This window comes from Apiospora kogelbergensis, assembly GCF_038363985.1.
Source record: "Apiospora kogelbergensis strain CBS 113332 chromosome Unknown utg000003l_segment0_segment0, whole genome shotgun sequence".
NCBI classification, from domain to species: Eukaryota; Fungi; Ascomycota; class Sordariomycetes; order Amphisphaeriales; family Apiosporaceae; genus Apiospora; species Apiospora kogelbergensis.
Genome location: NW_027117420.1, coordinates 5,165,868 through 5,193,477, shown reverse-complemented (window position 1 = coordinate 5,193,477; position 27,610 = coordinate 5,165,868). Strand labels below are relative to the sequence as shown.

Sequence of the window (27,610 nt, the reverse complement as noted above, 5' to 3'; positions counted from 1 at the left end):
GCCAAGCCCGAAAACGCAGTGCTGAGGCTGCTGTCTCCTCACCTGGCGCACCTGACAGGAATACCCGGAAAGCCCACAAGGTCACCCGGGCGGTACGTGGCACTCAGTGCAGCCTTTCACAGCCAACCACCGAACCTGAACCCGATTGGTCTAATGGAGTGCCGTAACTAGTGTGACCAGTGCAAGTCAAAAAAGACTCGATGCTCCGGGATGCTTCCCTGCGACAGGTGCGTGCTGCGGTCCCTCGCATGTGTCTACGATGCAAACTACGCGCGAGGTCGGCCCCCTACGCCCCCTCCGAGCCTGTAAGCATGACCCCGTTTCCCTCCGTCCGTCTGTGGCAACACACGATTCACTGATTAGTCCGAGCAAGTCCCCTGTCAGCGCAGGTGCCGGAGCCGACTACTATCACTTCTCGGTTGGGTGAGGGGTCGCCATCCCTTGCCCGCGCCCAGACCGCCACGACAGGCCCGGACACCAGCTTCGGAGAATCCCCCGAGGAGGTGGAAGCCGCCGAAGCCGAACGCCAAGACTTCGACCCAACCTCGGGGCTTGCTTTCTTCCAGCGCGCGCACCAGCGTCTCGTGGCCCAGCAGAGCCAGACCAGCATGAGCCACCCCCGCCCATTAAGCGGCAACAGCGAGCAGACGGCTCAATTATTGACATGGGCCGGGGATCGGCCCCTGGTAGCAACTGCTTCGGTCGAGCACAACGTCCCAGGCGGTGGTGACTTGATGCAGCCCGACCTTCCCAGCCTGGTGGAGTTCTACTTTGAGACCTGTGTGGTCACGTATCGCATGTTTGCTCAACAGCGATCTGTCATGGCCTGGGCCCAGGCAGCGCAGCAAAACAAGCAGCAGGGCCTCGCGGTTGCCCACGGCATCGGAAACGCGAAAGCTGCTATCGTGCTGGCCATCGCGGCCATTGCCGCCCTTAAAAGCGGCCGCGCCCAACTCCACTCTGCAGCGGCAAGTAGCAGGACCACGGTATGGGACGAGCGGCCCAGCCTGCAAGAGGCCGACCGATACTACGCGATGGCCGCATCTCTGACCGAGAGTGAGGTAGGTCCGCCGTGCCTGGAGTCGACCCAGGCGAGACTCGTGCAGGTCCTCTACCTGCTGCAGACCTCGCGCATGAACAAGGCGTGGTACCTCCTCGGGGCCACTTGGCAGATCGGGGCCGCCCTGGAGCTGCACCGAAAACAGAGCTGCAGGCGGGGCAGTTACCCTCCCGACTACGTCACCCTCCAGGGCCACCGCCGGACCTTCTGGGTGACGTACACCATCGACGCCTACCTGAGCGTGGTGTTGGGGAGGCCGCGGCACATTCACGACGACGACGTTGATCAAGAGCTGCCGGCGGCCATAGACGACGAGGACGTGGGTCCGAAGGGCCCCACGATAGACGTCGACAGAGACGAAGAGGGCGACGAGGCGACGGACAGCAACATGGAATCGGTCGTGGCCCATGCTCGGCTGGCGCGCATCATCGGCGCCATCTCGAGCGAGGTCTACTCCATCAAGAACGTCCCCAGGGAGGAGCGACTAGCGGCAGCCTCTCGGTCCCGGCAGGAGCTCTGCTCGTGGCGGTCATGTCTCCCTCCACATCTGAGCTCTGTTTCACCACGGAGCTTGATCCCGAGTCTCCGGCGCCAGGCCATCGCCATGAGACTCGCCTACTGCCATGCCGTCATGCACGCCAACCGGCCCTTTATCCTCGGCGGCGGCGGCGGCAGCAGCAGCGGTAACTACCAAAACAGCAGCGACACCGCGACCGCCGCCTCGGCGCTAGAAGAGGAAAGCGTCGCCGAGTGCATCGCGTCGGCCAAGACGGCCCTCAAGACGGTCCAGTCCATGGCGGCCGACAGCACGCTCCTGCACGCCTTCTGGTGGACGCCCTACGTGACCTTCTGCGCCCTGGCCGTGGTCTACATCTGGGAGATCCAGCAGAGTGGCGGGGAGCGCGCGGGCTCCGAGGGGGGCGACCGCCAGGGGGCTGCTGGAACTGGCCGAGAAGTGCCACGCCCGGCTTGCCCGGTCCACGTCGGCCGACTCCCCGAGTTGGCGATACACGGTGATCCTGGACGAGTTGCGACACAGCGCGAGAGCCGAACTGCAGCAGCAACAACAACAACAACACATGGTGCATCCGGTGACGGCCATTAATCATCCAGGGTCCTTGTCATCGGACAGACTGCCCTCACATGCAGCCGGACCCCAGCCAGTGTACAACCAATCTCAACTACCACTGCCATCTACGGCATATGCTTATACCGACGAGGTCGCAGGCTCCTCCAATGTCTGCGACATGCCTTTACCCTTCTTTCAGGGGTGGCAGACTACTGACTGGAGAGACCTGGACGCTTCAGTAAGTATTTGCGTTGAATTGAATATTCTCTCTATTTATTAATTATATAACCTAGGCATTTAGCTTCTTTGAAGACTTGTTGAATAATTAATTGACCACAATATTTTATGTAAATATTGTAGAGTCATTACGTGTTTTATGCCTCATCTGTCTCTCTCTCCCCATCCCCTGTTGGGTCCCCACCCTCAGTATCGCTATACGGCCCATTCAACACATCCTCTTCGCCAGCCTCATAGCCAAGACGGGGGAACTCGGGATGCTCCCTCACAAACCAAAAGCGCATCACTAGCACGACAAGGATGGCCGAAGCCGCCAGGGTCGCAGCAAGCGGGAACCCGATCGGGAACCGCGGGCTGTCCGTGACCCTCCACACGCCCAGCGGGATCGTGGCATGCCCCACGTAGGCGACGGTGATGGTCAGGCCAACAACGATGGAGCGGGCCTCGGGCTCTGCCCGCAGCAGCTCCGCGAGCCAGGCGATGACGGCGGGCCCGCTCGCGCTAGTGGTGTAGGTGAGGAAGTAGGCGAACACGACGACGGCGTGGCCTGCGGGCCACGAGGCGAGCACGGCGCAGGCCGCGATGTGCACCAGCCCTGAACCTACGCAGATCTGCCAGCGCCAGCCCTTGTAGTCGCTGAGCGCGCTGATGCCGACGTTCGTGATGATCTGCAGCGCGTACCCGCCGAGCGGGATCAGGTTCACCTGGTACGTCGAGTAGAGCGGCCGGCCGGCCTTGTCTGTGACGCCTTTGAGATACAACAGGATGTAGGAGTTGGCCCGGCCCGCCCAGGCATTTTGCGCAAACACGGCCATGAACATCCAAGTCAGCGGATGCCTCAATAGGAGCACCACTTTGGCCCGCAAGACTCGCCAGGGGATGAGACGAGCCGGCTGAATATTATGCCGCACCATGCGCTCGCGGGAAACACGCTTGTCGGTGGCCGTTAGCCAAATGGCGCGAGTGTTAGAGGGCGAGTCGGGCACGATGAGCAGGCCTACCAAGCCCAGCAGGATGGTGATAGCCCCTGAGATGATGAAGAGCCATTGCCAGCCCGCGAGGCCGTGCACGCCGTTCATGTGTACATACAACTGCGCCTAGAGGGACAGGTCAGTGTACAACCATCTCGCTCCAAGAAAACTTAGACTTGCCTGCACGACACCCAGGAACATGGCACCGGCCACGTCAGAGACATTAAATATGGCCAGCCGCAATGCGAGCTCGCCCGGTGTGTACCAGGTGAGAATGAGGGACGTGATACCCGGCCAGGATGTAGCAGACATCATGCCTAAGAAAAAGCGCAGCACATACACCGTCTCTGCCGTCTTGGCCTTGTACGTACTAATCGGGCACGGGGACATCAGCCGGTGATCCTCCCGCTTCCAGAACCACCTACTTACAACATCGTGAGAAGCCCCCAGGTAATCTCCGCGAATGGAAGCCAAAGCGAGGGCCGCAGCTTGGTCTGCAGCATCTGCGACGGCACAATGAAGAGGGCGTAGGCGATGCTGAAGTAGGTCTGGAACCAGTTGAGCTCGTTGTCCCAGAGCCCGAGGTCCTCGCGCATGCCGGACACGTAGGCCTGCGTCGTCGCGTTCTGGTCCATCTCCTTCATAATTCCCGCAACGAACATCCACAGGAGCAGGAAGATGTCGAGCTTGCAGCGCAGGATGTTCTCGGGGTTCCGAAAATACGGAATTAAACGGCCCAGCTCTCGGTGTACCTGGTGCATGGGCAGCTCGTCAGCATGCGGTGTCGTCGCGCTTGGCGGGGATGCCGGCGGGGATGGTGGTAATTTCGGCATGTTCATTACTTGAATTTGACTCTGCACTTCACTGGAGGGCGCGGCTCAAGTAAATTTGGAGCTGAGTGAAGTGCCACGGAGAATGATGATTCTTTTCTTTCTTTTATTATGGTTCGGTGGCAGCGGAGGATGATAATACACTCCTTGTATACCTCGATCGAACAGCTGTGTACATATTTGTGCATTATCTCGTTTTGATCGGCCATGATTCCGATTTTTATTCCCGTATTCGATCAGTACAACTCGATAACGGGTTATATTCCACCGCGCAATCGCCCAACCCCCAGCGACTCTTGATTCGAGGCGATGGCGTGCTGGGATGGCGTGATTCTTGGCATGGATTCTGCACAACGCGCATGCTACAACTCATAGTCCAAGGCTCAAAATAGCAGGCTATATGATTCCTATTGGAGATCATATTGCAGAGTCGTAAGCGTCTTCATAAAACCTTCGGGGCCATATTTGCGAGCCGTCTGCCGCGAACACGGGGCCTTCTCTGCTTTCACCATCATACCAGAGTGGTGGAAGATCCACCCACTTTCCTCGGTGCTCGGCGTTGTACTCCGGTCCCATCACGACCCTCTCCACTCTACGCTCCATCATCGCGGCGTAGCAAAACGGAAGTCGTGTTCCGGGCGGCTGCTTGAGCCATTGCGTGTAGAGGAAGAAGTCCCGAAAGACTGGAACCCGTGGCAGAGGACTCTCTGAGGAAATCTCTGCCCTTTTTACTACCCAGTCTACTGCCCAGTCGTCGCTATCGTCCTCTTTGTAATTGAATGCCATAAAAAGCGCCATACCAAGCTTAGTCACATCACATGCGTGTGTTACGAGTGCCAAGGCCTGCGTGAACCCATCCAAAGCCTTGCGTTGCCTTCGGGAACGTTCCTGCTCCCCGTGGTATGGAAGAAGATACACTGAGAGAGAGCGCAGAAGGAGGGGAGCACCAGGGGGCAGGCCTTCGAGGAAACTTCGCAACGCTTGAGAACCGAAGGTCTGTCTTGAGTCGATTCGCACGTTGTACAGCCTGGTTCCCGTGGGGAGAACGATGAACCGGTTCTCTTTGAAGAAGATCTCCGTTGCTATTGCGTGGACTTGCTTGCTGACGAGGAAAAGCGACAGTGGGATCCTCCAACAGGTGCACGTTGTAGAGTAGGCGCCATGGTGATGCCGCGAACACGTGCAGCAGTCCAGCGTCGCGGTACACTTTTTGCAGCAATCGAAGGGTGTGAGCCCCTTATCGGGCTGCCACTCCAACCCGTAGGGAGCGATGAGATCCGATTGGATAAGAATCCGAGTCAGGATCTCGACCGGAAGATGATAGGTCCTCTTCGGAGGTTCTTTGGGTCCATGTCGGCGAACAAGACCATTGGCAGTAGTTTTAGCGAGTGAGAAGTACTCCCAATTCTGGCTGCTGCCAAAGCGAATCGAGCAGTCTCGAAGACGATGACGTAGAGGAAAGAGCGATTCTGTGATATCCTTTGCTATAACCAAATTGGCGCTGTCGCAAATCAGGTCGAGGCGTAGACAGCCCACCTGGCTATGGGCAGCTAGCTTAGCCGCAACGTGTTGCCATTGCTGCATCACCGCTCTGTCCTGTCTTGGCCATCTCCTGAGAGGTCGGTCATGGACCTGGTAGGTTGAGCAGAGCGGGTGACAATACGGGAACGTCGCCTCCGTCTCCGAGAAGACCGCGGGTCCATAGACGCATTGTGCATTACGCAGACGGACAGTCAGGGACCTAAGAGACGCCATAGCCGACGCACTCATACTTCGGAGAGGGCGCAGTCCCCAGGCGTCACTTGCGCTGACAGTGAAGGAGTTTCCATGGTACATGATACGCAAAACCTCCTCCGAGATCGCGCGCGAAACATAGAGCAGGTTGAAAGGCAGCGGAGGGCATTGGCAGCCAGCTATACAGTCAATAGCATATCCTTTACCCAAAAACCTCCTTGACTCATAGAAGCATGCGTAGTCGCCATCGATGTTGTCTTTGTCGCGGTAGTGGCAGGCGCGGAGTCCTTCTTGGTTCAGGTTGATGGGGCAGAAGCGGACCAGTCCCGCCAAGATATAGATGCGATAGCGATATTGATATGGAAGATGGAGAAATGAGGCGGCTCCTGGTGTAGGTCCAGCCGCACCCTCTGGGCGTTGCAAGTAATGATCAATTCGACGCTGTACCATATTCTGTATTGGCGGTTTTGGAGAATGTAGATGTCGTTGAAATAAGTTAGGCGCCACGGACGTTCTGGGTTAGCTGCCCAGCCACGAACGTGGCTTGCACGTGATCCAATCAGTTATTTATTCATGCTATAAGATGTATTCATACTATATAAGAGCGTTCATCAAGACGACAGAGCTTAGCGAGTGTGAATTCTAAATGATTCCCAGCCTGATGACTAACCCTTCTTTCTGACACACCATCACCTCCAGCCGGTGGAACAAGTCTTGGCCGTCTCGGGCAGCGCGACCGACGTACCCTTTATCAGCCAGTTCACTCAAGACCTGTCCGCATCGGTCAAGGAGGCCGGCATCAACATTGAAACAATCCCTGTGCACAGCTTCAACGGGTGAGGCTAACCGGCCGGACGTGTCATCCTCGTAACCACGGCTAGCAGAAGCACCACATCCTGTCGTACCTACATGCCCACTGGTGGTGAGGCGTTAAGAGACCAGCTTAGACTTTGAGATGACATATTTATTTAGTATCAGTCTAGTTAATGTAAATGTACAGTCATATCATTACTTCATTATTATATCTACTTAAATAATCGTGTAAGCTCTACCTAGATGCCGCTAAATCTAGGCCCGATTAGGCTGTGCGAAACCCCCCCTGCCCCGGCACTAACGGCAGCTATTCATGCCCCTAAGATGTTATGTTAGTGGAGCACTTACGCGCAAATCCGGGTTATGGACAGGGAGGGCACTAGTAGCGGGTAGGCCGATAACCTAACCCAGAAAGCAGAACGCACGGTGGGGGTTGTCGGGTCCGCGGCACTTGACTAGCCTTTGGTGTTATATAAGGCATATGTCGATACCGAATTGCCTCCCAACTTTCGCCTCGCCAGCTGCGATTAGCTTAGAAGTTCGAAAGCCCCGTGAATCTGTCAAACGCCATGCACGACAACCTGGTACTTAATGAGTCTCTTTTGACGCAGCTGCAGCAGGCCTACGCCAGGCATGGCCAGCCTCATCGGTGGGACGAGCACCAAACTGCCGCCTTTTTCAGCATATCCAGGCCGAAGGTACTGAACATTGGCTTCCCAGCGGCGACGGCTTAGACTATGGCGGATTCCTTGAGTACATGACTTCACCTGCGGCCAACGCCCTGGGGCCCCCGCCACCTGAGCAGGACCTGTCGTGGCCGCTTGGGAGCTACTTCTGCAGCTCCAGTCACAATACCTATCTCACGGGGGACCAACTCGCCAGCGACGCCAGCACCGCCGCCTACAAGGATGTTCTCCTGCGCAACTGCCGTTGCATCGAAATCGATGTGTGGGATGGGACTGAACACTTCCATGACCCCGACAACCCAGACGGCGGAGGCGTCGACGGTCGTGGCACCCGCAAACTGGGCTTCCGGGCACGGACAGCGCTGAAAGTGGGAACCTGGGTCTTGGACAACTGCATGACCACCGAGAAGGCCAAGGAAGAGGCCAAGGAGCACAAGGCCCGGTTCGCGAGCTTGCTGGGCGTCGAGCCGCGCGTACTCCATGGGCACACGCTGACCAAGGAAGTGCCGTTTCGCGAGGTCTGCCGGGCCGTCAAAGAGCATGGTTTTGTCACAAGCGACCTCCCCATCGTTGTCAGCCTCGAGGTCCACTGCACACCCCCGCAGCAGGACACGATGGTGGAGATCATGAGACAGGAGTGGGAGGGTCTCTTGCTAGACGAACCGGACGAGCCGGCGGAGGTGCTGCCCTCTCCCGAGGCCATGCGGAACAAGATCCTCGTAAAGGTGAAGTATGTGCCGCCCGAGGGCGACCTCACGCCCATCAATACCACCGAGTCCGACATGAGCGACATCGCTAGAGATGGGGAGCCGGCTAAGAAAGAGAAGCCTGTGAAAATCACCCACGATCTCAGTGATATGGGCATCTATACACGTGCTGTCAAGTACAAGTCGATGACGCAGAAGGAGGCCGAAATGGTAGGACACATCTTCTCCGTGTCGGAGCCCAAACTGCCCGGCGCGTTCGATAAGGAGGCCTCGCTGTTCTTCGCGCACAACAAGCACCATCTGATGCGCACGTATCCGGCTGGCACGCGCGTCGACTCCTCCAACATGGACCCCTCGGGCCACTGGCGGCGAGGCGTGCAATTCGCGGCGCTGAATTGGCAGACGATGGACGAGGGCATGATGCTGAACGAGGCGCTGTTCGACGGGAGCAAAGGCTACGTCCTGAAGCCCGACGGATACCGTGGGGTCAAGCTAGGCCACGAGGAGGGCGGCGAGCCCATGGTCCCGCACCAGACGCTGCACGCGTGCAGCGTCACCGTCCTGGCGGCCCAGGGCCTGCCATCGGAGAGCGGCGCCGAGCTGCATCCCTACGTCAGCGTGAAGTTGTTTGCGGACCCGCACCCGCTGCAGCTCATGAAGCGCGAGCCTCTGGCCGGCCGCACAGAGCCGGCCGAGGGCATCAACCCGGACTTTGGGGGCCAGACGGTCCTGTTTGGCGACGTCGTGGGCGTGACGCCCGAGCTGTCTTTCCTGATGTTCCAGGTCATGAACGATGAGTTGGGCCGCGATCCGCTGCTGGGTTGGGCTTGCATCCGGTTAGACCGGTTGAGGACAGGATATCGCATTGTTCGCTTGTTCGACCTTGAGAACAACCAGACTCCAGCCGCGCTGCTGGTCAAGATCGAGATGGCGGTGCAGAATGCAGGCGCGTAATGCAGCTAGTCAAAGAATTGAATACTACCATGGAATCAGAAAGCAAATCTGGCAATGTTCTGGGCCTGATACACACGTTGCAACTGTCCTTCCTTGGTGGAGTCTGGCTGGAAGACTTCGCCGGTGATAAAAGCCAGTCTGATAATGATTTGCCGCGTCCCGTCTTGTTTGGCAGGTGAGAGGCGCTAAGGAAACTCGACCGTGGCATCCATGCTAGCCGCCTCCACCAAGCTTTTAACGAGGGCCAAGAGCGGCACAATATCCGGGGAGTAGCCAGGTCTAGTAGGCTCAGTCTGACAAAAATCTTACCCCTGCCACCACGACATGACTCTCCTATCGGTTCACCAGGAGGCTGGTAGTGGTCCAAGTGCTGCACGCTGGGGAGGCTTGCCGCGCCTCAATTCGGCCCCCGCTGCAAGCACTAGGACTAGGAAGAACCACGTACACGTATTAATGCGAGTGGTATACTTCTCCGTACGTAAGAGGCCCCGCTCGGGCTCCGACGACTCCGGATGCCCGCGGTGGGCTGTGCTCTATACTACAACGCACTAGACAGTGGCTGAGCCAATGCATTGGTTCTATACCCCGTCAACTCGCTTCGGGTCGCCATGTGATTTTCGGGCATAGGCGAGGCGCGTTAACCGGGAAAGTTGTGACGGGATAAAGCTCTGGGGCCTCCTTGAGTGATGATCAGGCATCAATATAAGAGTCTTGACATTGCGAATATCTATGCTACAATAAAACAACTCCAACGTGGCTCTGAACACATACTTTCCATAGAAGACTACATTTGAATTCCTCTTTCATCGCTTTCTAATGGCCGCCACAAGGCCCTCCCAGGTTGTTGAAACAGCCCCTCAAGAGATCCAGTTCAACGAGGGAGGACTGTTAGCAAGTCTCACCCAGGTCTTTACGCAGCACGCCGGCACGAACCAGATCTGGTCTTGTCAGCAGACCGACGCATTCCTGCAGCAGTTCCAGGCCGGAGGCGACCCCCTTGAAGAGCTCACCGACGATGAGAAAACTTTACTTGGCGACGGGGGAGGTGGACTTGGACACTTTTCTCCGCTACATGAAATCCCCAGCAGCCGGTGCTCTGAAAGCCCCACCCGCTGACGCCTTGGACATGGAGTGGCCACTGAGCAGCTACTTTATCAACTCTAGCCACAATACTTGTCTCAACGGCACACAGCTGCCCAGCGCTCCCAGCACAGAGAACGACGAGGACTCCGAGGACACCCAGTTCAGCACCGATGCATACAAGGATGCCCTGCTACGTGGCTGCCGATACCTCGAAATCGACATCTGCGACGGCGACTATGTGCCAAGTGACGAGGTCGACGAGGATGGGGAGGAACTGCTTACGAAGGAGATGACCACGATGCAGCGGATCTGGTTCAACGGGTTGAAGAAGACGCTGGACAAGTTGGAGGCTGGTGCCAAGGACGAAAGGTTCATCCACGACATCCAACAGATCAGGCAAAGCTGGAAGACCGTGTACAAGTACGAGCCCCGGGTGCAGCACCGCCCTGGATCCACCATCAACGGCTTCCTGTTCAGCGACGTCTGCCAAACCATCAAGGAACACGCCTTTGCAGCCACCGACCTGCCCCTGATCGTGAGCCTCGACATCCACTGCGATCTGCCCCAGCAGCTGGCCGTCGTCCGGATCATCAACAAGGCCTGGTCTGAGTTCCTGCTCCCCACACCTGAGTCGGACGCTACGGTGCTTCCCACCCCGGCTAGTCTTCGCAGGAAGATCCTGATCAAGGTCAATCAAACGCCGCTGGAGGGGTGCCCGACCCAGACACCCGACTCCAGCACCAGCAGCTGGTTCAAGAAGAAGAAGAAGACGGAGAAGGCGGAACCCGTCCCGGTCATCGAGCCCCTGAGCCACATGGCCATCTTCACCCGCGTAATCCCCTCCACCTCCCTTAACCAGACCGACGCCACCCTGCCGGCGCACGTCTTCTCGCTCTCCGACGCCGAGCTGGCCACGCTGCACGCGCAGCACCCCGTGGAGCTCTTCCGCCACAACCGCCACTTCTTCATGCAGACCTACCCGTCGATCCCGTCCACCAACGCGGGACCCCTCGCGCAGTGGCAACAGGGCGTCCAGGCGGCCGCGCTCAAGTGGCACGTCTGCGACCAGGGCCTCATGCTGAACGAGGCCATGTTCGCCGGCACGGGTGGCTTCGTCCTCAAGCCCGACGGCTACCGCGGCGCGTCCCGGATGCCCGCGCGCCCGCCCTCGGCCGCCAGCGCCGACGACCCGGACACCCTGCGCCAGGCCCCGCCCCACCGGACGCTCCAGCGCCTCGCGGTGCACGTCCTGGCGACACAGGACCTGCCGGCGCCCTTCCCCGTCGACGAGCCGGGCGCGGTCCGCCCCTACGCGACGCTGGAGCTGCACGCGGCGCCGCACCTGTACGAGGAGATGCGCCGCGGAGGGCCGCAGCCGCGGCCCGGGTCGGCCCAGGTCCGGGCGCGGACGCAGACGCTGCAGGGGCTGTCTCCCGACTTCGGGGGCGAGTCGCTCGACGTGCTGAACGTGGACGAGGTGCTGCCCGAGATGGCCTTCGTCTCGTTCCGCATCTGGCACGAGGAGCGGCCGCAGGACCAGCCGATGGGCTGGGCCTGCGTGCGGCTCGACCGGCTGCGCAGCGGCTACCGCCTGCTGCGGCTTAGGGACATGCAGGGGCGACTTAGCAGGGGCGTCGTGCTCGTCCGGATCGAGAAGCGGATATGGTGAGCTCGGGATAGATGATGGGTTTTCGTGCCTCGGCACATTCTTCACTTTCTAGAACGCTTCCCTCATTGACTCTAACGCCTTCTATCTTCACAATATAACAATGGAATTAAACTATTAGTGTCTTCCGGATTGCCTTCCTCCTAAACGGTTGTATTAATCTCGTCCTCGGCTTCCTTGATAGTCCCAGAGATCATCGATGTCTAATACCTTACGCCCAATTCCTTTCACTAATGGTGTAGATTTAGCTATAAATGTACATTGGTACCCCCTCGCCAATTATCACCATGTCGATTCTTGTCCAAGATCATCCCCAGAGCATGCCCAGGCGCTGAAAGAATGAGAACAAAGAGCCTTTCGGGATGTATCCAGCATAGGTGCTTTCCCACCACGCAGCAAACGAGCCTTTCACAACGATGTCAATATGGTTCGGCGTAAGTGCAGTCTACAATCTGGAAGAAGAGCGTACCTTCAATCGGGCCTAACTCCGCAAATCCCAAAGCCTCGACAACTGCAGGGGCAAGTATGACCAAGATGCCAACAGCGATGATCGTCAGCAAGCCGGCTGTGGCTATGGGGTGATCCTTGGTAAATTGGAACAACGCATCTGCAGCCTCGGAAGCGCGATCATACGCGACTTTCATAGCGTTCCCCATCTTCTCTGGACTTTCATCCAATATCGCTTTTATGCCATTCAGGATCCCTTCTGCAATCCATTCTGTCCAACCCTCCGCACCAACGGTGTCTCCAACCTTCTTAGCGAGCTCAACGCCTTCTTTCTCAGCGGAGCGCAGAATGGAAACAACATCGGCCACGACCGCGTCTGCTGAGCCTCGCGATGGGCACGAGCTTGGAAGTTGATGTGGTCTTGGCTTTTCATTGATGAAGAATTGCGCAGACCCAGCGTCATGTCGAAAACTATCGTTGTCGCTGCCGCAAATGCAGAAGATCATTGAGCACAGTGAATCCATTGTTGGCGGTGGTACGGTGAATGCGATTGATGGTCGGGGGTTTGATGTCGTTATATCGCGAGAGGAAACAGATTGAAGGGCGAGCTATAGGCAGAAACCTAGGAGGATTAGGGTGATGGACTTTAATACCAAATGTCAAGGAGGGCAAATGATCACGCGCTCGGGTAGCAAGCCACCACACTGGAACCATGAACCAACCATAAACACCCAAGTAGACCTCTTCCCGGCTTACAGCACCACCCGGTTGACCGCCTGGACCGGTGAGATTCCAGGCAGAAGCGATGGGCCTCCGGCAGGAGACATTTGCTCACGTTATTGGCTGGCTGCCAGCCTGTCCACGTCAGTCTTTCTGCAAGTAATCTAGGCCGCCGAATGAAGTGAATTTTCTGCAAGGACACAAAAGCTTGAGAAGTAATCTACTAGATGATCCCGTATATTTGCGAGAACCTATAGGTCGGCATGGAAAGGATGAATTGAAAGCAAGCTGAGGAAGTACCCTGAGCGAGCGAGAGCTGGCGACGCGGTAGAAGCCTGCACCTCCTACAAGGACCTGAGTGGCTAGACCTCCTTAAGCCGGGGAACGTATTGAACAGCGAGATGAAAGTCGCTGTGACACAGCTACAGACGCTATATGCAGCTAAACCGATAGGCTGTACAATGGAAACGCGGGGAAGCTTCTTTTCCCTTTTGAACCGATTCAATGGCGGGATAGCATACCTTCCTCTTCAGGCCATTTCTGGGCTGAGGCCATCAAAAGAAGTGTCTTTCGTTCCTCAAGGCACAGTTACAGCGCTATAATTCATTTTGAAGGATATTGGATTTTTCTTGGCCAGCATGTAGCATGCCCAAACCCATGCAATCTCCTTTTACTATTCACAGTCGTCTCAATTTAATATCTTTTTGAGTTCTGTTGGGCGACTTTCGTTGAGGATACTATGGTGCACCCTTTCAGACGTACCTGCTCGATTGGATCGCGACTTCCCGCAATCTTAATGCTGAAACCTTAGATAATGGACTGTAAACGTGAATGGAGGAAACCTGGTATAATTGTTTCAAGACGGCCGAGAAAACGAAGTCTTTTGTCATTGGAATTGACCGACACAACCTGGCGAACCTGTGTGCTTATGCAGACTAGACGATGATGGGCAGCCCAATTCAATCGCCGGAATCCTCTTCGAGACCATGGTGAAACTGCAGCTCAAAGATTATAGGGAGGAATGCGATGAGCAAGGTGTGTAGTTCACAGGCATGAAGCGAGGTATCGACATTTTTTAGGCTGATTATATCACAGCAGACGAGTCCGAGGAGATGACAGGCTCTGAGGCGTGTGATGCCGTAGAGCATCCGCACGATGAGGAGTTGGGCAGAACCTTGGAGGAACCAGTATCGTGTAGCAGGACAAAAAGCTGGACAAAAAGCGAAACATACAACACCGAGGATTCCCAGGTCGTCACCGACCCTAGTACTAATTCGGCTCTCTGCTGCTTATATATGGGAGAGCGGACGGGATCCCTAGTATTCAGCAGGATGTGGTCGTATGTGACAGTTTTAGTACCTTTGGGCTCTTATATATTAAATATAGTAGCAAGGTCACGGATATTTAAGGGGCTACTGCGCCTTGGACGTGATAGTCGGGGTCACGGCAAGGTCTAGGCCCCAGCACTCCGTATCCGTCCCGTGGACGCGCTCTGCACCGTGAAGCGGGACCAAGCCGTCGTCGCCGTGTCATCAAAATTACAGCTCATGCTTCATCCTGTAAGTCCGATATGCCCTGTATCAGACGAGAGTGTCATAGTGAGATTGCTTGGAGAACTACAGCAGAGACGGGGATGAATCTCCCTTTTATACATACAAAGTATGTGGGTCGAATCACTCTAAATCTCCAATACCCAGAACGAGGCCCTCGTCTTGCGTAAAAAGCTCCAGTGCCCTGCCAAGGTCAAATATGACATTTCCATCCGTAAGCTCATCCTTGCGGTGGAAGAAAATGCCCCAGGACTCGTCTGCGCCCAGAAACGGTGGCATGCAAGAAGACATCTAGAGGATCTTGGTATAGTGTACCCTGAAGGCATACCATTCCCTTGCCTTCTGGCCTGGAGCCAGCATATGGGCCTCGCCTCCATTCACGTAGTAGCCCATAGTGACAGTCTTGTCCTGCGCGCTGCGCGCGTCGAGGAGAACGACCCTGTTATCCAGGATCGAGTTTTTCAGTTGCTCGAGCTCGAAGGCCCCGCACTCGTCGAGTGAGGCGCCAATGAAGTCGTTCGCGAACGTCTCGCCCTCGCCAAGCTTCTCGCGGAACTCTTTACCCTCGGTGGGCCCGTGGCGAGACTCGGCTAGATAGTAGGGCTGCCAGTAGTCCTTATCCTTTTCGACGTTCATGAGCTCGGAGACCAGCTACGGCATCTGAGTCAGCAGTCGATGCATAAAGGGTTCGAAAAGGTACCACTAGCTCACTTTAGTGGCCTCCTCAGCTGTGCAGAAGAGTAGGATGTGAGTCATGTCGACTTGGTTGACTTAGAGAATTTGTCGTTGAACGGAGAACATGTTTTTGTGGAATCTGGAGAAGAAGGCGCTTGAGCGAAGTCAAGGTCCCCAGAATCCGGTTACTTGGTGACCTGGGTTTGTGTTCGGGGAAACTATTCTTTAGGCACCGACGTCATTCGCACCGTATCTCTCCGACTGACCACTGCCACCAGCCAAAGCAATCAACAACAGATTCAGCGACGGTCTGTCGGGGCATTTCCAAGCCTGGAATATGCTCTGAGGGCAAGATCGTCCTTGGCAGCTGGAACCAGCAAGAAGCTGCGCTCATCCCTAAGGACTTCGGAGCATCCGAACTATAGCATCGCCATGCAGATCAAGCAATCTTTCCGATCTGCAGAGAACGAATCGTTACATCGTTACGTCGTAACCCACCCATCATCAACTGATGGCCCTTTTATTTTTGTTCTCTAGCCTCGCCTTATCACGAATTGCATAGTGAAGTCTTTCCGAGAAGGAGGCACGAACGGAGATCGTCGACTCCATCTCGAGGTCTCCAAGACGCTGGCGGGCTACAAGCTCAAGTTCATATGCAACCCTCGCCTTTTTTCTCTTCCCGATGAGGCTGGGGACAACGGCTGCAGCAGCACTGCCGTTAGCAACATAGATGATGTGGCCGATATGTTCAGTGTGGTTTTGAAAAGAATTATTACGCGTTCAAGAAGTAGCATTGCTAGCATCATCTCGGCTTGAGTCTGTTGAATATCTGATGTTTTCTTTGGTGTTTTATGCTTTTCTGGGGAATTCAGTAGTATCTCTCATTTGTCAGCAAAGATGGGATCATCGCAATGCAACTTTGGTGATTACTCCCATTTATAGATCCTCCAGACAGGCACGTTTCTGAGCCCGGTCAGGAAGCCTTTGGCCAGCTGTATAGCGAAAGAGGTACATTGACTCCTCATGTTCAAATCTTTCCGCCAATTTACACATTCAGCGCGTATCCATGTTTAATATCCCTCTACCCGAGGAAGTCGACTTACTTCTCACTCAATACAAAGTCCTAGGGAAAGAGGCGCACAAGCTACGTTGTATTGTTCCCTTTCCAACCAGTTCTTCTACACATCAGGTCCAATTTCGGTGCATCAAGCTTTGGCTAAATTTTCCTTCTCCTGCTTGCCGCTTCCAGGATGGCGCTCCCTAATCACATCCTCTCTGTTGTAGCCGGAAATGCGATGCCGGACCAGCGTTCACAGGTCTATCTATACCCTCGTGGCCCAGACGACCTTCGCCACGCTAGCCGATATGCAATACTATGACACCGGCTATGAGGCGCATTCCCGGTTCAAGCAATTAGCGGGACCCAGACGGAGCGGCGATATGCTGACCATCTACTTTGAGGATGATGTCAGCGCTGGCAGGTCGGAAACCTAGTCGATGGCGGTCACTGTTTTGACAGGTCTTCAGGGCACACATGAATCAAAATCCCGGCGCTAATCAGCTATGGTCTCCTTACCAGCTACAACTCGTCTATCAATCATTTGCATCGTCCTTGTCCTTCTCTGTAACTGCAAACTGGCCGTGGGGGTGTTCTGTACGACCAGTCCTTCGAAATCCCAAGTAAAGTACACCTGTTATCTCTAGGTGTCCCACACAGTCAGAAGCTTGATAGGTGTCTTACTCCAGCCCATTGAGCATAGCCGCCATGAGCTCGTACTTTTGCAGTGCTCCCACGACACGAGCCCCATCCTTCCATTCGTTCACATAGGCAATCTAGACAAAGGTGAGCAGGAGCTTCACCGCGGCTCTGAACAATTAAGTGGTTTGGAATCCATCCTCGTGCTCGGCGCGGGGGTTCAAGGCGAATTGAAAATAGATTCCAGCTGCACCAACAAAATCGCGCTCAGGGGTCACGTGGAAGCTGAAAAGGCAATATAGGCGAAAGCACATAGAAAGTGCCAGGCCTTATCAAACACGTAAGCATCCCAGCCTGAAAATGCGGGGTCAACCGATTCGTAACCATCGCTGGTCACTTTCAGTTTCTCTCTGTTGACACTGTCTATATTTCCGCATCACCGCGGCTGCATTTATCTGACCATGCGCCTTCTTAACGTCAGGACCTTGCGCCTAGAAGAGTTCATCGCCCAACAGATCCCGAGCTATGCCATCCTTTCGCATACGTGGGAGAAGGATGAGGTATCGTTCAGGGAGATGAGCTATCTGTCATCCAAGACCAGAGCCAAGAAGGGTTATAGGAAAATAGTCGCCACTTGCCAAGTTGCGCTACAATCGGGCCACGATTACGTCTGGATCGACACATGCTGTATTGACAAGTCGAGCAGCGCAGAGCTAACCGAAGCCATCAACTCCATGTTCCGCTGGTACCAACGAGCCGACCTTTGTTATGCTTATCTATCCGACCTACCACCGTCATACCCCTCGAATTCAGCTGAAATATACACTGAGATTTACAGGTGCAGGTACTTCACGCGCGGTTGGACGCTACAGGAGCTTATCGCCCCCCCGTGAGGTCATCTTCTTTGACCAGGACTGGCAGATAAGAGGCAACAGGTCGAATATGGCAGCCCTGTTAGCAGACGTCACAGGTATCAAGGCTTCTATATTGACACACCAAGTACCTTTGTCCTCAGTATCCGTTGCTCAAAAGCTATCTTGGGCCGCATCGAGAAACACCACAAGGATCGAGGATACGGCTTACTGCCTACTTGGTATATTCGACGTTCATATGCCGTTGTTGTACGGCGAGGAGGAGAAAGCCTTTCGAAGATTACAGTATGAAATTATCAAGACTGTAGCTGATATGAGCATCTTCGCGTGGGAAATATCACCTTCTGAAAGCTTTGGTGCCAGTGGCAGGTCTTTAAGTCGTCATGCTGGTCGGACATTTTGTGGCATACTAGCCGACTCACCGCGAGCCTTTGCCCAGTGCGGATCGATAGAGAGGTTGCCAAACCGTTCGCGCGCAGACTTTTCGGTGTCCAACAACGGGATTAAAACACGGATTCGTTTGCTTTTCGATCCAATACCAAATAGGACGGCATGGCGCTACATCCTCCCTTTGGATTGCGTATCGGAATGCAGTGAACTCATTGCTATCCCTCTACGAAAATGCGGCCCTGATCAATTTCTTCGCGAAGATCCTTGGAGCACCGTTAAGGTCACTCGCCACCTCGGAGGAAGTCCGCCTCGCGAGTGCTATCTGCTTATCGATCTGCCACAGATCACAAGTCTCGGGCATGAGGCTAATACAAGCCACACTATAGAGCAAATGCGGTCGGCCGTTCTACGGATCAGATTATCCTCCAACTTCTCTCTTTACAATGTCTGGGACCGGGCTCGATACGACGACGAAGATCGATTGTTCTTCGTTAACACAGATGTCAACTGTGACGTTGGCGTGCTTCGGCTATGTATGGAATCCCGGGTCGAAATTCGAGGACGAACTGTTGACGTGAAACTCGAGTTCATGTGCTACGCTCTCGGGTGGACGTCTGCCTTGGATGACGTCAATCCATTCCAATACACGCTACTTGACTACGACATTCACGAGCCCGCTATCACAAAGGTTCAATCCCAGATCAGCTCCTGGGATTACGATACAGACGAGGTCTTCACAATGCTTATACGCCAAAAGATTCCTCGGAATCCAGCTGTCATGATCAAAATCCAAAATACCGACTATACGGCCGTGGTGACAGCTAAGCCCACTTGCAGTAAAGATAGAAATCTGTGTACTGGTCCAGTGTGGGATTTGACATTCGCTTGTGTGGTGTATCAAGACATTGATGTGCCTCAAATGGAGAGTAATCAGTGGCGTATGCCAATCTATGAATAATAGATTGTTAGCTAGATTTGTGAATCATGGGAATTTTCATAATACTTCAGGTATATTCTTAATAGCCCTAGGGGCAGAAGATACCTACCTATTATAAGATGATGGAACTTGCAGTGCTAGACATTTGGCAGGCAGCCACAGACCGCGAAGACCAATTTCGAAACATAATAACTTTAAATCATGTTACCAATATCCTGGCTGACCACTCGGTTGCCATGAAATCTAAAGTTCTGATGCCGGTTCTGAATCTGGATCGCAGGCCATCTTTTCGCTTACTGCCTGCTTGAGTCTCCAGTAAAATCACGGTATGCAGCAAGGGTGGCTTCAACCTAATAGGCTGAAAGGTCGGTCCTCTATGTAGTTCATATACCTGTTAGAACTCGGTACGTAACCCTGGGCATTGGCTGTACATTGTAGTCTTTTATACCATCACGACCCCAAGCCCCTCTGCTCGCAGTACATCAACAACTCCTCATCCCTCTCCATGCGCGCGAAGCAGCCCGCCTCGATGCCGAACGTGACCTCGACCCCCTCCTCGTCGCCGCGCCCCTTCTGCCCCGCGCGCGACGGCAGCATGAAGAAGAAGCTCTCGAAGCCCATCTGCGGCCAGCGGAACGCGGCCGGCAGCCCGAACCCGAAGTCGTGCGTCTCGTAGGGCCGCATGTCGTGCCACCCGAACCCCATGCAGTCCCGCCCCAGCACCCAGGCCATGTCCAGCTCGTTGTACCGCAGGTCCGGCGCGCCCGCCGCCCACGCCATCTGGCCCGCGATGTAGTCGGGCGTCACGCCCGCCGTGCTGCCGCGCACCGTCCGCGCCAGCCGCGGCAGCGCCGTCTCGCGCGGGCCCAGCGCCTCGCCCACCGTCAGCGCCGCCGACCACGGCAGCGCCACCGCGGTGCCGATGAAGCGCGCCGGCACCGGCGGGTCCGCCCGTTTGCGCAGGTTGACGGCGTGCACGCACTTGGTGGGCTCGCCGTCGGCGAAGCCCAAAAGGGGCCGCTTGCTGCGCAGGATCGCGCGCCACCACAGCGCCGCCACGGCGTCGTAGCTCGAGACGAACGCCCCCGCCGGCAGGCCGCGGCTGCACTCGGCCTTCAGCGCGGCCAGCCGGCGGCGCGGGAAGTGGAACACGCGCGTCTTGACCTCGGGCATGGCGAAGTCGGCCGGCGGCGGCGGCGCGGGGGTCGTGCGGTACTGCAGGGTCGGGTAGCGGCCGCGGAGGGCCTCCCACTCGGCGGGCGCGGGCTTGGTCCGGGCCGTGAAGTAGTCGTGCGGCGGGATGTGGCGGTCCAGCACGGCCGGCTCGCCCGTCGCGGCCGCTTTCGCGTACGCGGCCCACGCCGTGCTGAAGGCGTCCCAGCCCAGCCCGTCGCAGACCTGGTGGCTGACCGACGTCGCGATGATGACGCCACCCTTGATGAAGGTGGCTTGGAACGCCGCGACGACGGGGCCGGGCGTGTCCAGGTCCTCGGCCACGTGCATCGGGTGGCCGGCGGCCTCGGCTGGGATCAGATGCTCGATCTCCAGGCGGTGCACCGGGAAGTCGTGCTCGTGATACCAGGCATAGGACGGGATGACGTCTTCGGCAGCCGTGGCGTCCTTGACGTGCAGCGCCGCCCACCCCTCCTCCTTGGCCCGCTTGATGACGATGCGCTTGGCCTCGTTGTCGAAGTGCATGGTCCCCGTCAGCTCCGGGTGGTCGCCCAGCGCCTGCTCCAGGCCCGTGGTCAGGTTCGCGACGATCCGGTCCTGGTCCGCCCCCTCGGCCAGCTCGAACACGTCGACGAGCTTGAACCACATGCTGATGATCTGGTGGCCCGTGTCGGACACCTGGAATATCTCGTCGCCATTGTCCAAGATGTTGCCGCGGTTGATCGTCGTCACCTCATGCGGCTTGACGTGGATCACACGCGAAGCAATCGAATTTACCATGACTGCTGCTTTTGGTCGGTTTGGGTGGATGGGTTCTGTTTGGTTAAAGTTTGTCTCTCTGCGGGTTCCAACAGAGGAACTATTTATACGTGCCGAATGCCACAGAAGTGCAACATAAGATACGCGAGCAGGGGTGGAGGTGACAGGAGGGCATCGGTGGAATATCCAACTCTAGAATCCCCGCATCTAGAGTCGACAATCCACCGTCCATGTAGCAGTACCCATGTTATCCATCTCTCGTCGTCGTAACCTAAAAAGCTTGTAGAAATTGTCTGTGTCGGGAGACACCCACTTCGTGACAGCATGGTGGAGAATCCAAATTTTGCTATGTAAAAAACTTCAAGAAAGATACGTGCTATACGCGTATTAGTTGGTTATCCTGAAAACATAACGGATATTGGACGGCCATTTCATTTCCCCTTTGCATAGTAAGCGTGGAAACTCCCGGGAGTCTGGCCAGGGTCGTACGACGGTCCGCTTTAAGCCCCTCACAGCGTAGTGACCGCCCCTTCTGATACGCCGTACCAGAGTCGAATGCTAATTGGCGAGTCTCATAATGATTTGTGACTTGCAGACAAAGAGTTTACAGGAGCGGAAAGTGGAGAGAGATCTTAGAATACCAATATATGATGCTATGCTCGATCCCGGCGACCAATCCGTGGTCGCTCAGCAACTCAAGACCGACGGAATAGCCATGCTCGATTCGACTTTTTAGCTCCTAGCCGTCAAGCCCGAAAGACACGACGGCGGTAGCGGCGGGTATGGGGCGTCCGATGGCCAACAACAAGGCAATACCGGGATCGTCACCATCGGCGGCAGTGGGATGACCGGAGGTGCCAGCAGCAAGGTCAAGACTTCCCGCTCCACCCAGAATCGCTTCATTAACCCGACAGACATCGGGCGGAGCGAGAGTCACGTCGATGGCGGTGGATATTGGTTGTATCTTGGTGATTAGGGCTCCGGCAAGGGCATCCTCATTCCCCACGTCAAAAGCATCCGGGCGACCAGTCCTACGCGGTGGAGATGTACCGAATTCAATCGGGCGGAAGTAATCACTTTGATAATTAGTGGTTGGTCGAACCTGAAAGATTCTTTTGAGCAAAGAAATTAAGTTCTGGTTTGCTGGGTTTTTGACTATTGTACATCCTCTTTGAGCAAGTTGATACTCAACTTCTGCCATCACTACTCCAGAATTCCAAAGACATGATCTCATTAATAAAAGCAGAAATGACTGTGAACCGTTAAGATGATATGGGCGATCATGATGTCAAATGACAACGCTTATGGATACATCGAGGGCCGACTCCTTCCAAACTGCGCCCGCGGGAAAGTCAAGAACAGACAGAAAGAGAGTAAAGCATGGCGTCCTGCCAGCATAAAAAAGATCGACCCCCTCTACACCTCGGACTTCGCATCCTGGCCTGGATTGGCCTCCTCGTAGTCAAGGGCCTTGATGAGTCGGAAGAAGCAGGCCGCCAGGACGGCACCCATAATCGGACCGGCCCAGTAGATCCAATGCTCCTTGGGAAAGGACGCGGCGGCAGCAGAACTGCCAAGACTGCGGGCGGGATTCAGTGAGCCCCCAGTGAAAAACACGCCTGTCGGTTGTTTGTCACCGTTAGCATTACCTACACATATAATATGCAAATTTGTCCCTCTCTTGGTGCCTTCTGTTCCCCGGAACCCCGCATATGTGAAGACTTACCAGCCAGTTGAGCGACGAACAACGCCAGTCCAATGCCGACGGGAGCGACGAAGCTCGTCCGGGACTTCTCGCCTGCCAACATCAGGATGGTGAACATGAGGAAGGCGGTCAGGAACATCTCGCCAAAGAGACCTTGGATCCTGCTGACGCCAGGTGCTATACTGGTGATGGTCCCAGAATAGTCGCCGGGGAAGAGACCTTTACACAGGGCGCCGGCGAGGATGCCGGCAACGAGCTGAGTCGGGGCGTAGAAGAGGAGACGGATCCAGGGCATCTTGCCAGCTAGGCAAAGTCCAAGTGTGATCTGTTTTCACGGCAAGACTCGAGGCGTCAGTGATCGAACTACGACTTGCAGCATGATACCGGGAAAGGGAAAAGGGGTAGGGTCGAAGGATAGGGCGGACAGGGGTTATGAAACATACAGCTGGATTGAACAAGCCACCACTGATACGATAAAAGGTCCAGACGTTGACGAGGAGTGAGAAGCCGTAGCCATAGCCGATGTAGACGATCTCGAGAAGTTTCGGGGTTGGGGTCTGCGCGCCTAGATTGATGACCATGAGATGGATCGTGTTGCCGAAGAAGAGGAACTGGAAGGTGCCGACGAACTCGCCGAGGGTGGCGACGAAGTGCTGCTTCCAGGGCGGACGGGTCAACATGCGCTGCCAGAGGCCCGGCTCCGGGCGGTCGGGCAACCGCTTATGGTGGGCGCTGTTGCTGGGGAGGTAGCTGGCCATGATGTCTCGCGGGGGGTGCGGGGGGTTGATATCGATGGTATCTCGCGGAGACTGCGGGGAGTTGATGTTGATGGTGGCGTTCGTGATGGGGCCGAGGTGGATGTACTGTCGTTGTCGTGATGGTATCTTCGTCTTCATACCACAGAAGGTGACCTGGGGTTATGACTGGGGGATGAATGGGTAATTAGAGGGGAAGCTTGAGCCCTTAATAAATCCCCAGCCCTTGCCGAAAACGACGGATCCGGGATGCTATATATCTGAGATCTGAGATCTCTCTGGCACTCTCTCTCCCGCAAGGCGGTTCGTCATTCGACATGGGGAAACCCGGCCCTTGTCCAGTACAGGAAAGGCTAACGATCCAGTCCGTGTGGCGGCGGCGTCCCTGCGCGCGAGAAATCAATCTGTTTCCTCCGATCCCTCCCTCCCCCCAGAACAGGCTTTCCGAGGGTGGTGGCCATGACTTCACCGTCCGATGCTGTGACGCCTTGGGGGGTGGGCCGTCGTTTCACCGGCCGCTGGCACCCGGCCTTACACGGCAGGACCCGGTGACGATCCCACGCGATCAATGCAGGGTAACGCCCGCGACCGATCAATCTCGAGCGACCCCGACCACGTTCATGCGCCATGACGATGACGATATACCTGGTGTCGGTTTTTCGGTGGCTGCCCGTAGAACATGAGTCGGGCAAACAACGAATCCCTTCCTCGGGATGGCAAGCCGTTCCCTTCCCTCCCATCTGGCCCACGATCGCGTGCGACGGAGGAACCTGCTTAACTGAAACACTGCTCTTGCGACGAGCAATCATGCTCTTTGAACTTACCGAAAGTCTTTCCAATCTACGCGGGGCGGTGCCCGTCCAATGAGACGAGCGAGGCTTTGGGGGCGAGAGTTTCCCAATCTGGCGTCCAGCGTCCCTGGGTCCAACTCGAACTTCAGACGAATCTGATTCCCCGATTCAGGGGTAACGCTGCAAGCACCCGGCAGAGACTCGGCCGCACGAAAATCCAGCAAACTTCACCCCATCCTATGACGGTTTTGTCGGCAATTGTTGATTGGCGTTGCGCATCCAAGATTTTCATTGTCTGACTTCGCTTTTGGTCTTTTGGTCGCTTCGTATCTTAGGATGTCGGGTTTCGGTTATCGCGGGAAATCTGGAGTAGGTCAACCTTCTTTCTTGGGTTGACAGTTCTGGTCCTCCGTTGCTTGTGAACTCTTCTTGTATTCGTGAGCTAGTTTATACGAACCTGGGAGCTCTGCTCGCTTCGTCGTATCCAAGAACGGGCGAAGGTTGCGTGGGGTGTTTTGAAGCTGCGAATTGCTCGTGATTTTATTGCTTGCGATCGAGATGCCGAAGCACGACAGGAGATATTGAAATGCTCTAGTGATTATAGGAACTAAGAATTCATTCGCGGATCTACTTTATGTGGTTACGTTACACCCATAAGCATGGGTTTGGAGCGCCGAGTGGGCTGGTTGTTGTGCAAGCCGTTGGTTGGCTATCTCGCCAGCATTGTCACACACCAACCATACTTAAATATTCAACTAGACTTAACCAGCCACCAAGCAGAGTGAGAATATCAATCGAATTGAAAAATTCTAATCTTGTTGCTTCTCTTCATAATCCCCATCCTGTGCCATTGCTCGTACGTGGAGTAGGAAACTTCGCAGTGGAAAAGAGCAGCCAAGCTCATTTTCCAGTAAGGATCTTGTGTATCCTCAAATTCACATGCCTCTCCCCTGATCTTAGCATCTACCCTAATTACTTCGCCGTGCGTTCTAGCCTAGTATCATGTCAGTAATGTCCACCCAAGGTAAGTATATGATCAGATTCTCTCACCTGCAGCGTCCGAGGCAAGATAGCTGGCAAGATGCACCCTTTGACACATTGTGTCCGCTGTCCCTTCCATGATAAACACCGGGTGTTCCTAGATTGACCTACGAATCTACCATACGCTCTACTCTGAGTTTCAACACCAGTTTCCAGAGCCTTTCGTTGTCTTCCTACAGTATCTCAATTTGTGAGTCCTCCTGGGTTTGAAAAGTTGTGAGCTCCGTCACAGCGTGCTCTTTCTCAGTCTGTCGTTTGGTCTCGCGGGCTTGTTGTTCTGTTTCATGAAAATCTTGAAGCTCCTTCTTCTCAGTTTGGAGCTGCTAGTCCTGGGCTGTAAATATTACCCTCCTCATGTGTTGAAGCTCGTCATTCTTGTACCGAAGCCTTTCAATCTCGGCGTCAAGTTCCTTATACCCGGCTTGAAGTTCCTTATACTCGATTCTCAGCGTCTCCTTCTCGACTCGAAGTTCTTCATTCTCGAGGTTCAGCCTTTCAATCTCGGTGTCAAGTTCCTCATACTCGGCTTGAAGTCCCTTATTGTCGGTCTTTAGCGCCTCCTTCTCTTCTTGTAGCTTGTAATTCTTGTCTTGAAGTTCCTCATTCTCTCTCAGATAGATTTGAATGTCGCTCTGAAGGCCTTGGTTGTCTCTCTGTAGAACCTGGATATCCATACCGTAGATGTGATCCAAGTTGCTCGCCATGTCATCTACTTGCTTGATACCGGCCTTGCGCAGTAGATGTTCGACGACTGCCTGCTTCGCGATGTGTCGGGCTTGATTGATATCGCCGGTGGCATGCGCAAGTTTTGACGCGATGTCTGATTGTCAATCAAGGTCAGCATTGAAGACAAGAAACTCTGCAATGTTGAAGCAGAACTAAACTCACTGTCAAAAAACTCTTCTGTAATTGCAATGTTAGCCGGTTGGCTAGCATTGGGTTGGTGGAGGGTAACACCGTCATTTGCTGTGTTCTGGTCCATGGTGACAGGCACGTGGTGAATTCAGATCTTGGTTTTCAACTATCGTGAACAGTAGTGAAAGTCTTGTTGAAGCTTTCGAGGTTGTGGGTTGCGGTGGGTGGGATGGGAATGTTGGTGGTCCTGGAAGTCGGCCTCTGAGAACGCCGTAGAGAAGAAGAATCTGGCTTTTGGGTGGAATGAGCGCAAGTTTGAGGGTTTCGTTTCTGGGAAATTTATTGTGTACCTGATGAAGGTGAATCGGAACTCTCACTCTTGACTTACCTTTAGCAAGGAACGCAACAATCAAGTGAGCATAGCACTCGAAGGCCGTGAATCCTTGCCAGGGTGTTGCAGTGCGAGGTTCAACTGGCTGGTGTTTGGATTCTTCTCTGGAGATTGATTATCCAGTGTGAAGGTAGGGCCTTTGATATCATATGAAAAGGCTGGACACCAAATTCATCTGCGAACTCTGCTCCTTCTTAAGGTCCTCATCTTCCGTCGTGCAGCACATCTTCAACTAGTACTTTCCTTCCTCGCAGTGTTTTGACCAGTCTCACACAGAATGAGACAAGTAGCAACGGTTCAGTATCAATCTCGCCGATGTCGAACGAGCCCAGCTGTTTCTACAAGAGCCAGTTACGTCCTCCCCCAAATTAGTTAATGATATTGCCTGACTATTTACAATCGAACATACCAGTGTAGGAAGTAACATAGTATCATTTGAGTATCCCAATATGAAAATGTGCGTATTATCCCTTGCTTATTCGCACTCGCTGTCGCTGTCGCTCTCGTACCCCACTGCCAGGAAAACCGCCCCGAAGCCGCCATCGTCGCCTAGAGCAGTACAGTTCGGTCAGAATTCAAACTTATGCTCTACGCTCACACCCTTGACTGGTCCCTGAACTGGCTTCATATCACACATCGCGCTGTCGCCATAGGAGAGTTTGGGGGAAGAGCCCCTGACGGGCCAAAACCAGCCTCCGGTCCTACCAATGTTGTTATTGGGCAACACAGGCAAATAGCTGCAGACGATGAGTGAGTCTCCCTCGTACGCGCCGCAGAAGCAAACTTCTTTGACTCCCACGCCCACGTTGCCCCGCGGCTGCTTCTCCGTGTTGCACCCAAGATCGCTTCCAAGAATGACGCTCACAATAATCCCAAGCTTCGTCGTCAGGAGCTCGCCATGAGATTCAGATTCTGTCATGCCATCATTCACACCAGCCGGCCTTTTCCTTTCCATGGTAGCAACAGTAGCCAGTAGAATAAATATATCACAGTCGCTTATTAACGGTACATGTATAGGCATGCGTCTAAGTCAATTTAAGGGG

At 55.0% G+C, this 27,610-nt stretch overlaps 12 protein-coding genes across 12 annotated transcripts; 4 read left to right on the top strand and 8 right to left on the bottom strand.

The window, feature by feature from the left end:
- Positions 1–200: 200 nt before the first annotated feature.
- Positions 201–2,367, top strand: PG998_006467 (uncharacterized protein; the record flags this gene model as incomplete). Its single annotated transcript, XM_066873285.1, has 3 exons — positions 201–333; positions 364–1,925; positions 2,017–2,367. Coding segments are annotated over 3 exons (2,046 nt in total), but the record flags the coding sequence as incomplete, so codon positions are not given.
- A 136-nt stretch (positions 2,368–2,503) lies between these two features.
- Positions 2,504–4,170, bottom strand: PG998_006466 (uncharacterized protein; the record flags this gene model as incomplete). Its single annotated transcript, XM_066873284.1, has 3 exons — positions 2,504–3,463; positions 3,524–3,707; positions 3,767–4,170. 3 exons carry the CDS (start codon positions 4,168–4,170, stop codon positions 2,504–2,506), a joined length of 1,548 nt encoding a protein of 515 aa, XP_066733381.1.
- Positions 4,171–4,584: 414 nt separating this feature from the next.
- Positions 4,585–6,351, bottom strand: PG998_006465 (uncharacterized protein; the record flags this gene model as incomplete). Its single annotated transcript, XM_066873283.1, has 1 exon — positions 4,585–6,351. The coding sequence occupies one exon, from the start codon at positions 6,349–6,351 to the stop codon at positions 4,585–4,587; it is 1,767 nt and encodes a 588-aa protein (XP_066733380.1).
- A 932-nt stretch (positions 6,352–7,283) lies between these two features.
- On the top strand, positions 7,284–9,061 carry PG998_006464 (uncharacterized protein; the record flags this gene model as incomplete). The annotated part of the gene is made up of 2 exons (XM_066873282.1): positions 7,284–7,298; positions 7,397–9,061. The coding sequence occupies 2 exons, from the start codon at positions 7,284–7,286 to the stop codon at positions 9,059–9,061; spliced, it is 1,680 nt and encodes a 559-aa protein (XP_066733379.1).
- Positions 9,062–10,076: 1,015 nt separating this feature from the next.
- Positions 10,077–11,813, top strand: PG998_006463 (uncharacterized protein; the record flags this gene model as incomplete). The annotated part of the gene is made up of 1 exon (XM_066873281.1): positions 10,077–11,813. One exon carries the CDS (start codon positions 10,077–10,079, stop codon positions 11,811–11,813), a length of 1,737 nt encoding a protein of 578 aa, XP_066733378.1.
- A 304-nt stretch (positions 11,814–12,117) lies between these two features.
- PG998_006462 (uncharacterized protein) lies at positions 12,118–12,781 on the bottom strand (the record flags this gene model as incomplete). The annotated part of the gene is made up of 2 exons (XM_066873280.1): positions 12,118–12,215; positions 12,280–12,781. 2 exons carry the CDS (start codon positions 12,779–12,781, stop codon positions 12,118–12,120), a joined length of 600 nt encoding a protein of 199 aa, XP_066733377.1.
- A 2,037-nt stretch (positions 12,782–14,818) lies between these two features.
- Positions 14,819–15,283, bottom strand: PG998_006461 (uncharacterized protein; the record flags this gene model as incomplete). The annotated part of the gene is made up of 2 exons (XM_066873279.1): positions 14,819–15,178; positions 15,239–15,283. 2 exons carry the CDS (start codon positions 15,281–15,283, stop codon positions 14,819–14,821), a joined length of 405 nt encoding a protein of 134 aa, XP_066733376.1.
- A 3,268-nt stretch (positions 15,284–18,551) lies between these two features.
- Positions 18,552–19,118, top strand: PG998_006460 (HET protein; the record flags this gene model as incomplete). The annotated part of the gene is made up of 1 exon (XM_066873278.1): positions 18,552–19,118. The coding sequence occupies one exon, from the start codon at positions 18,552–18,554 to the stop codon at positions 19,116–19,118; it is 567 nt and encodes a 188-aa protein (XP_066733375.1).
- Positions 19,119–19,547: 429 nt separating this feature from the next.
- On the bottom strand, positions 19,548–21,050 carry PG998_006459 (uncharacterized protein; the record flags this gene model as incomplete). Its single annotated transcript, XM_066873277.1, has 1 exon — positions 19,548–21,050. The coding sequence occupies one exon, from the start codon at positions 21,048–21,050 to the stop codon at positions 19,548–19,550; it is 1,503 nt and encodes a 500-aa protein (XP_066733374.1).
- Positions 21,051–22,445: 1,395 nt separating this feature from the next.
- On the bottom strand, positions 22,446–23,492 carry PG998_006458 (aquaporin rerated protein; the record flags this gene model as incomplete). Its single annotated transcript, XM_066873276.1, has 3 exons — positions 22,446–22,648; positions 22,756–23,059; positions 23,178–23,492. 3 exons carry the CDS (start codon positions 23,490–23,492, stop codon positions 22,446–22,448), a joined length of 822 nt encoding a protein of 273 aa, XP_066733373.1.
- A 2,152-nt stretch (positions 23,493–25,644) lies between these two features.
- On the bottom strand, positions 25,645–26,303 carry PG998_006457 (uncharacterized protein; the record flags this gene model as incomplete). Its single annotated transcript, XM_066873275.1, has 2 exons — positions 25,645–26,141; positions 26,210–26,303. 2 exons carry the CDS (start codon positions 26,301–26,303, stop codon positions 25,645–25,647), a joined length of 591 nt encoding a protein of 196 aa, XP_066733372.1.
- A 739-nt stretch (positions 26,304–27,042) lies between these two features.
- On the bottom strand, positions 27,043–27,522 carry PG998_006456 (uncharacterized protein; the record flags this gene model as incomplete). Its single annotated transcript, XM_066873274.1, has 2 exons — positions 27,043–27,116; positions 27,168–27,522. 2 exons carry the CDS (start codon positions 27,520–27,522, stop codon positions 27,043–27,045), a joined length of 429 nt encoding a protein of 142 aa, XP_066733371.1.
- Positions 27,523–27,610: the final 88 nt, after the last annotated feature.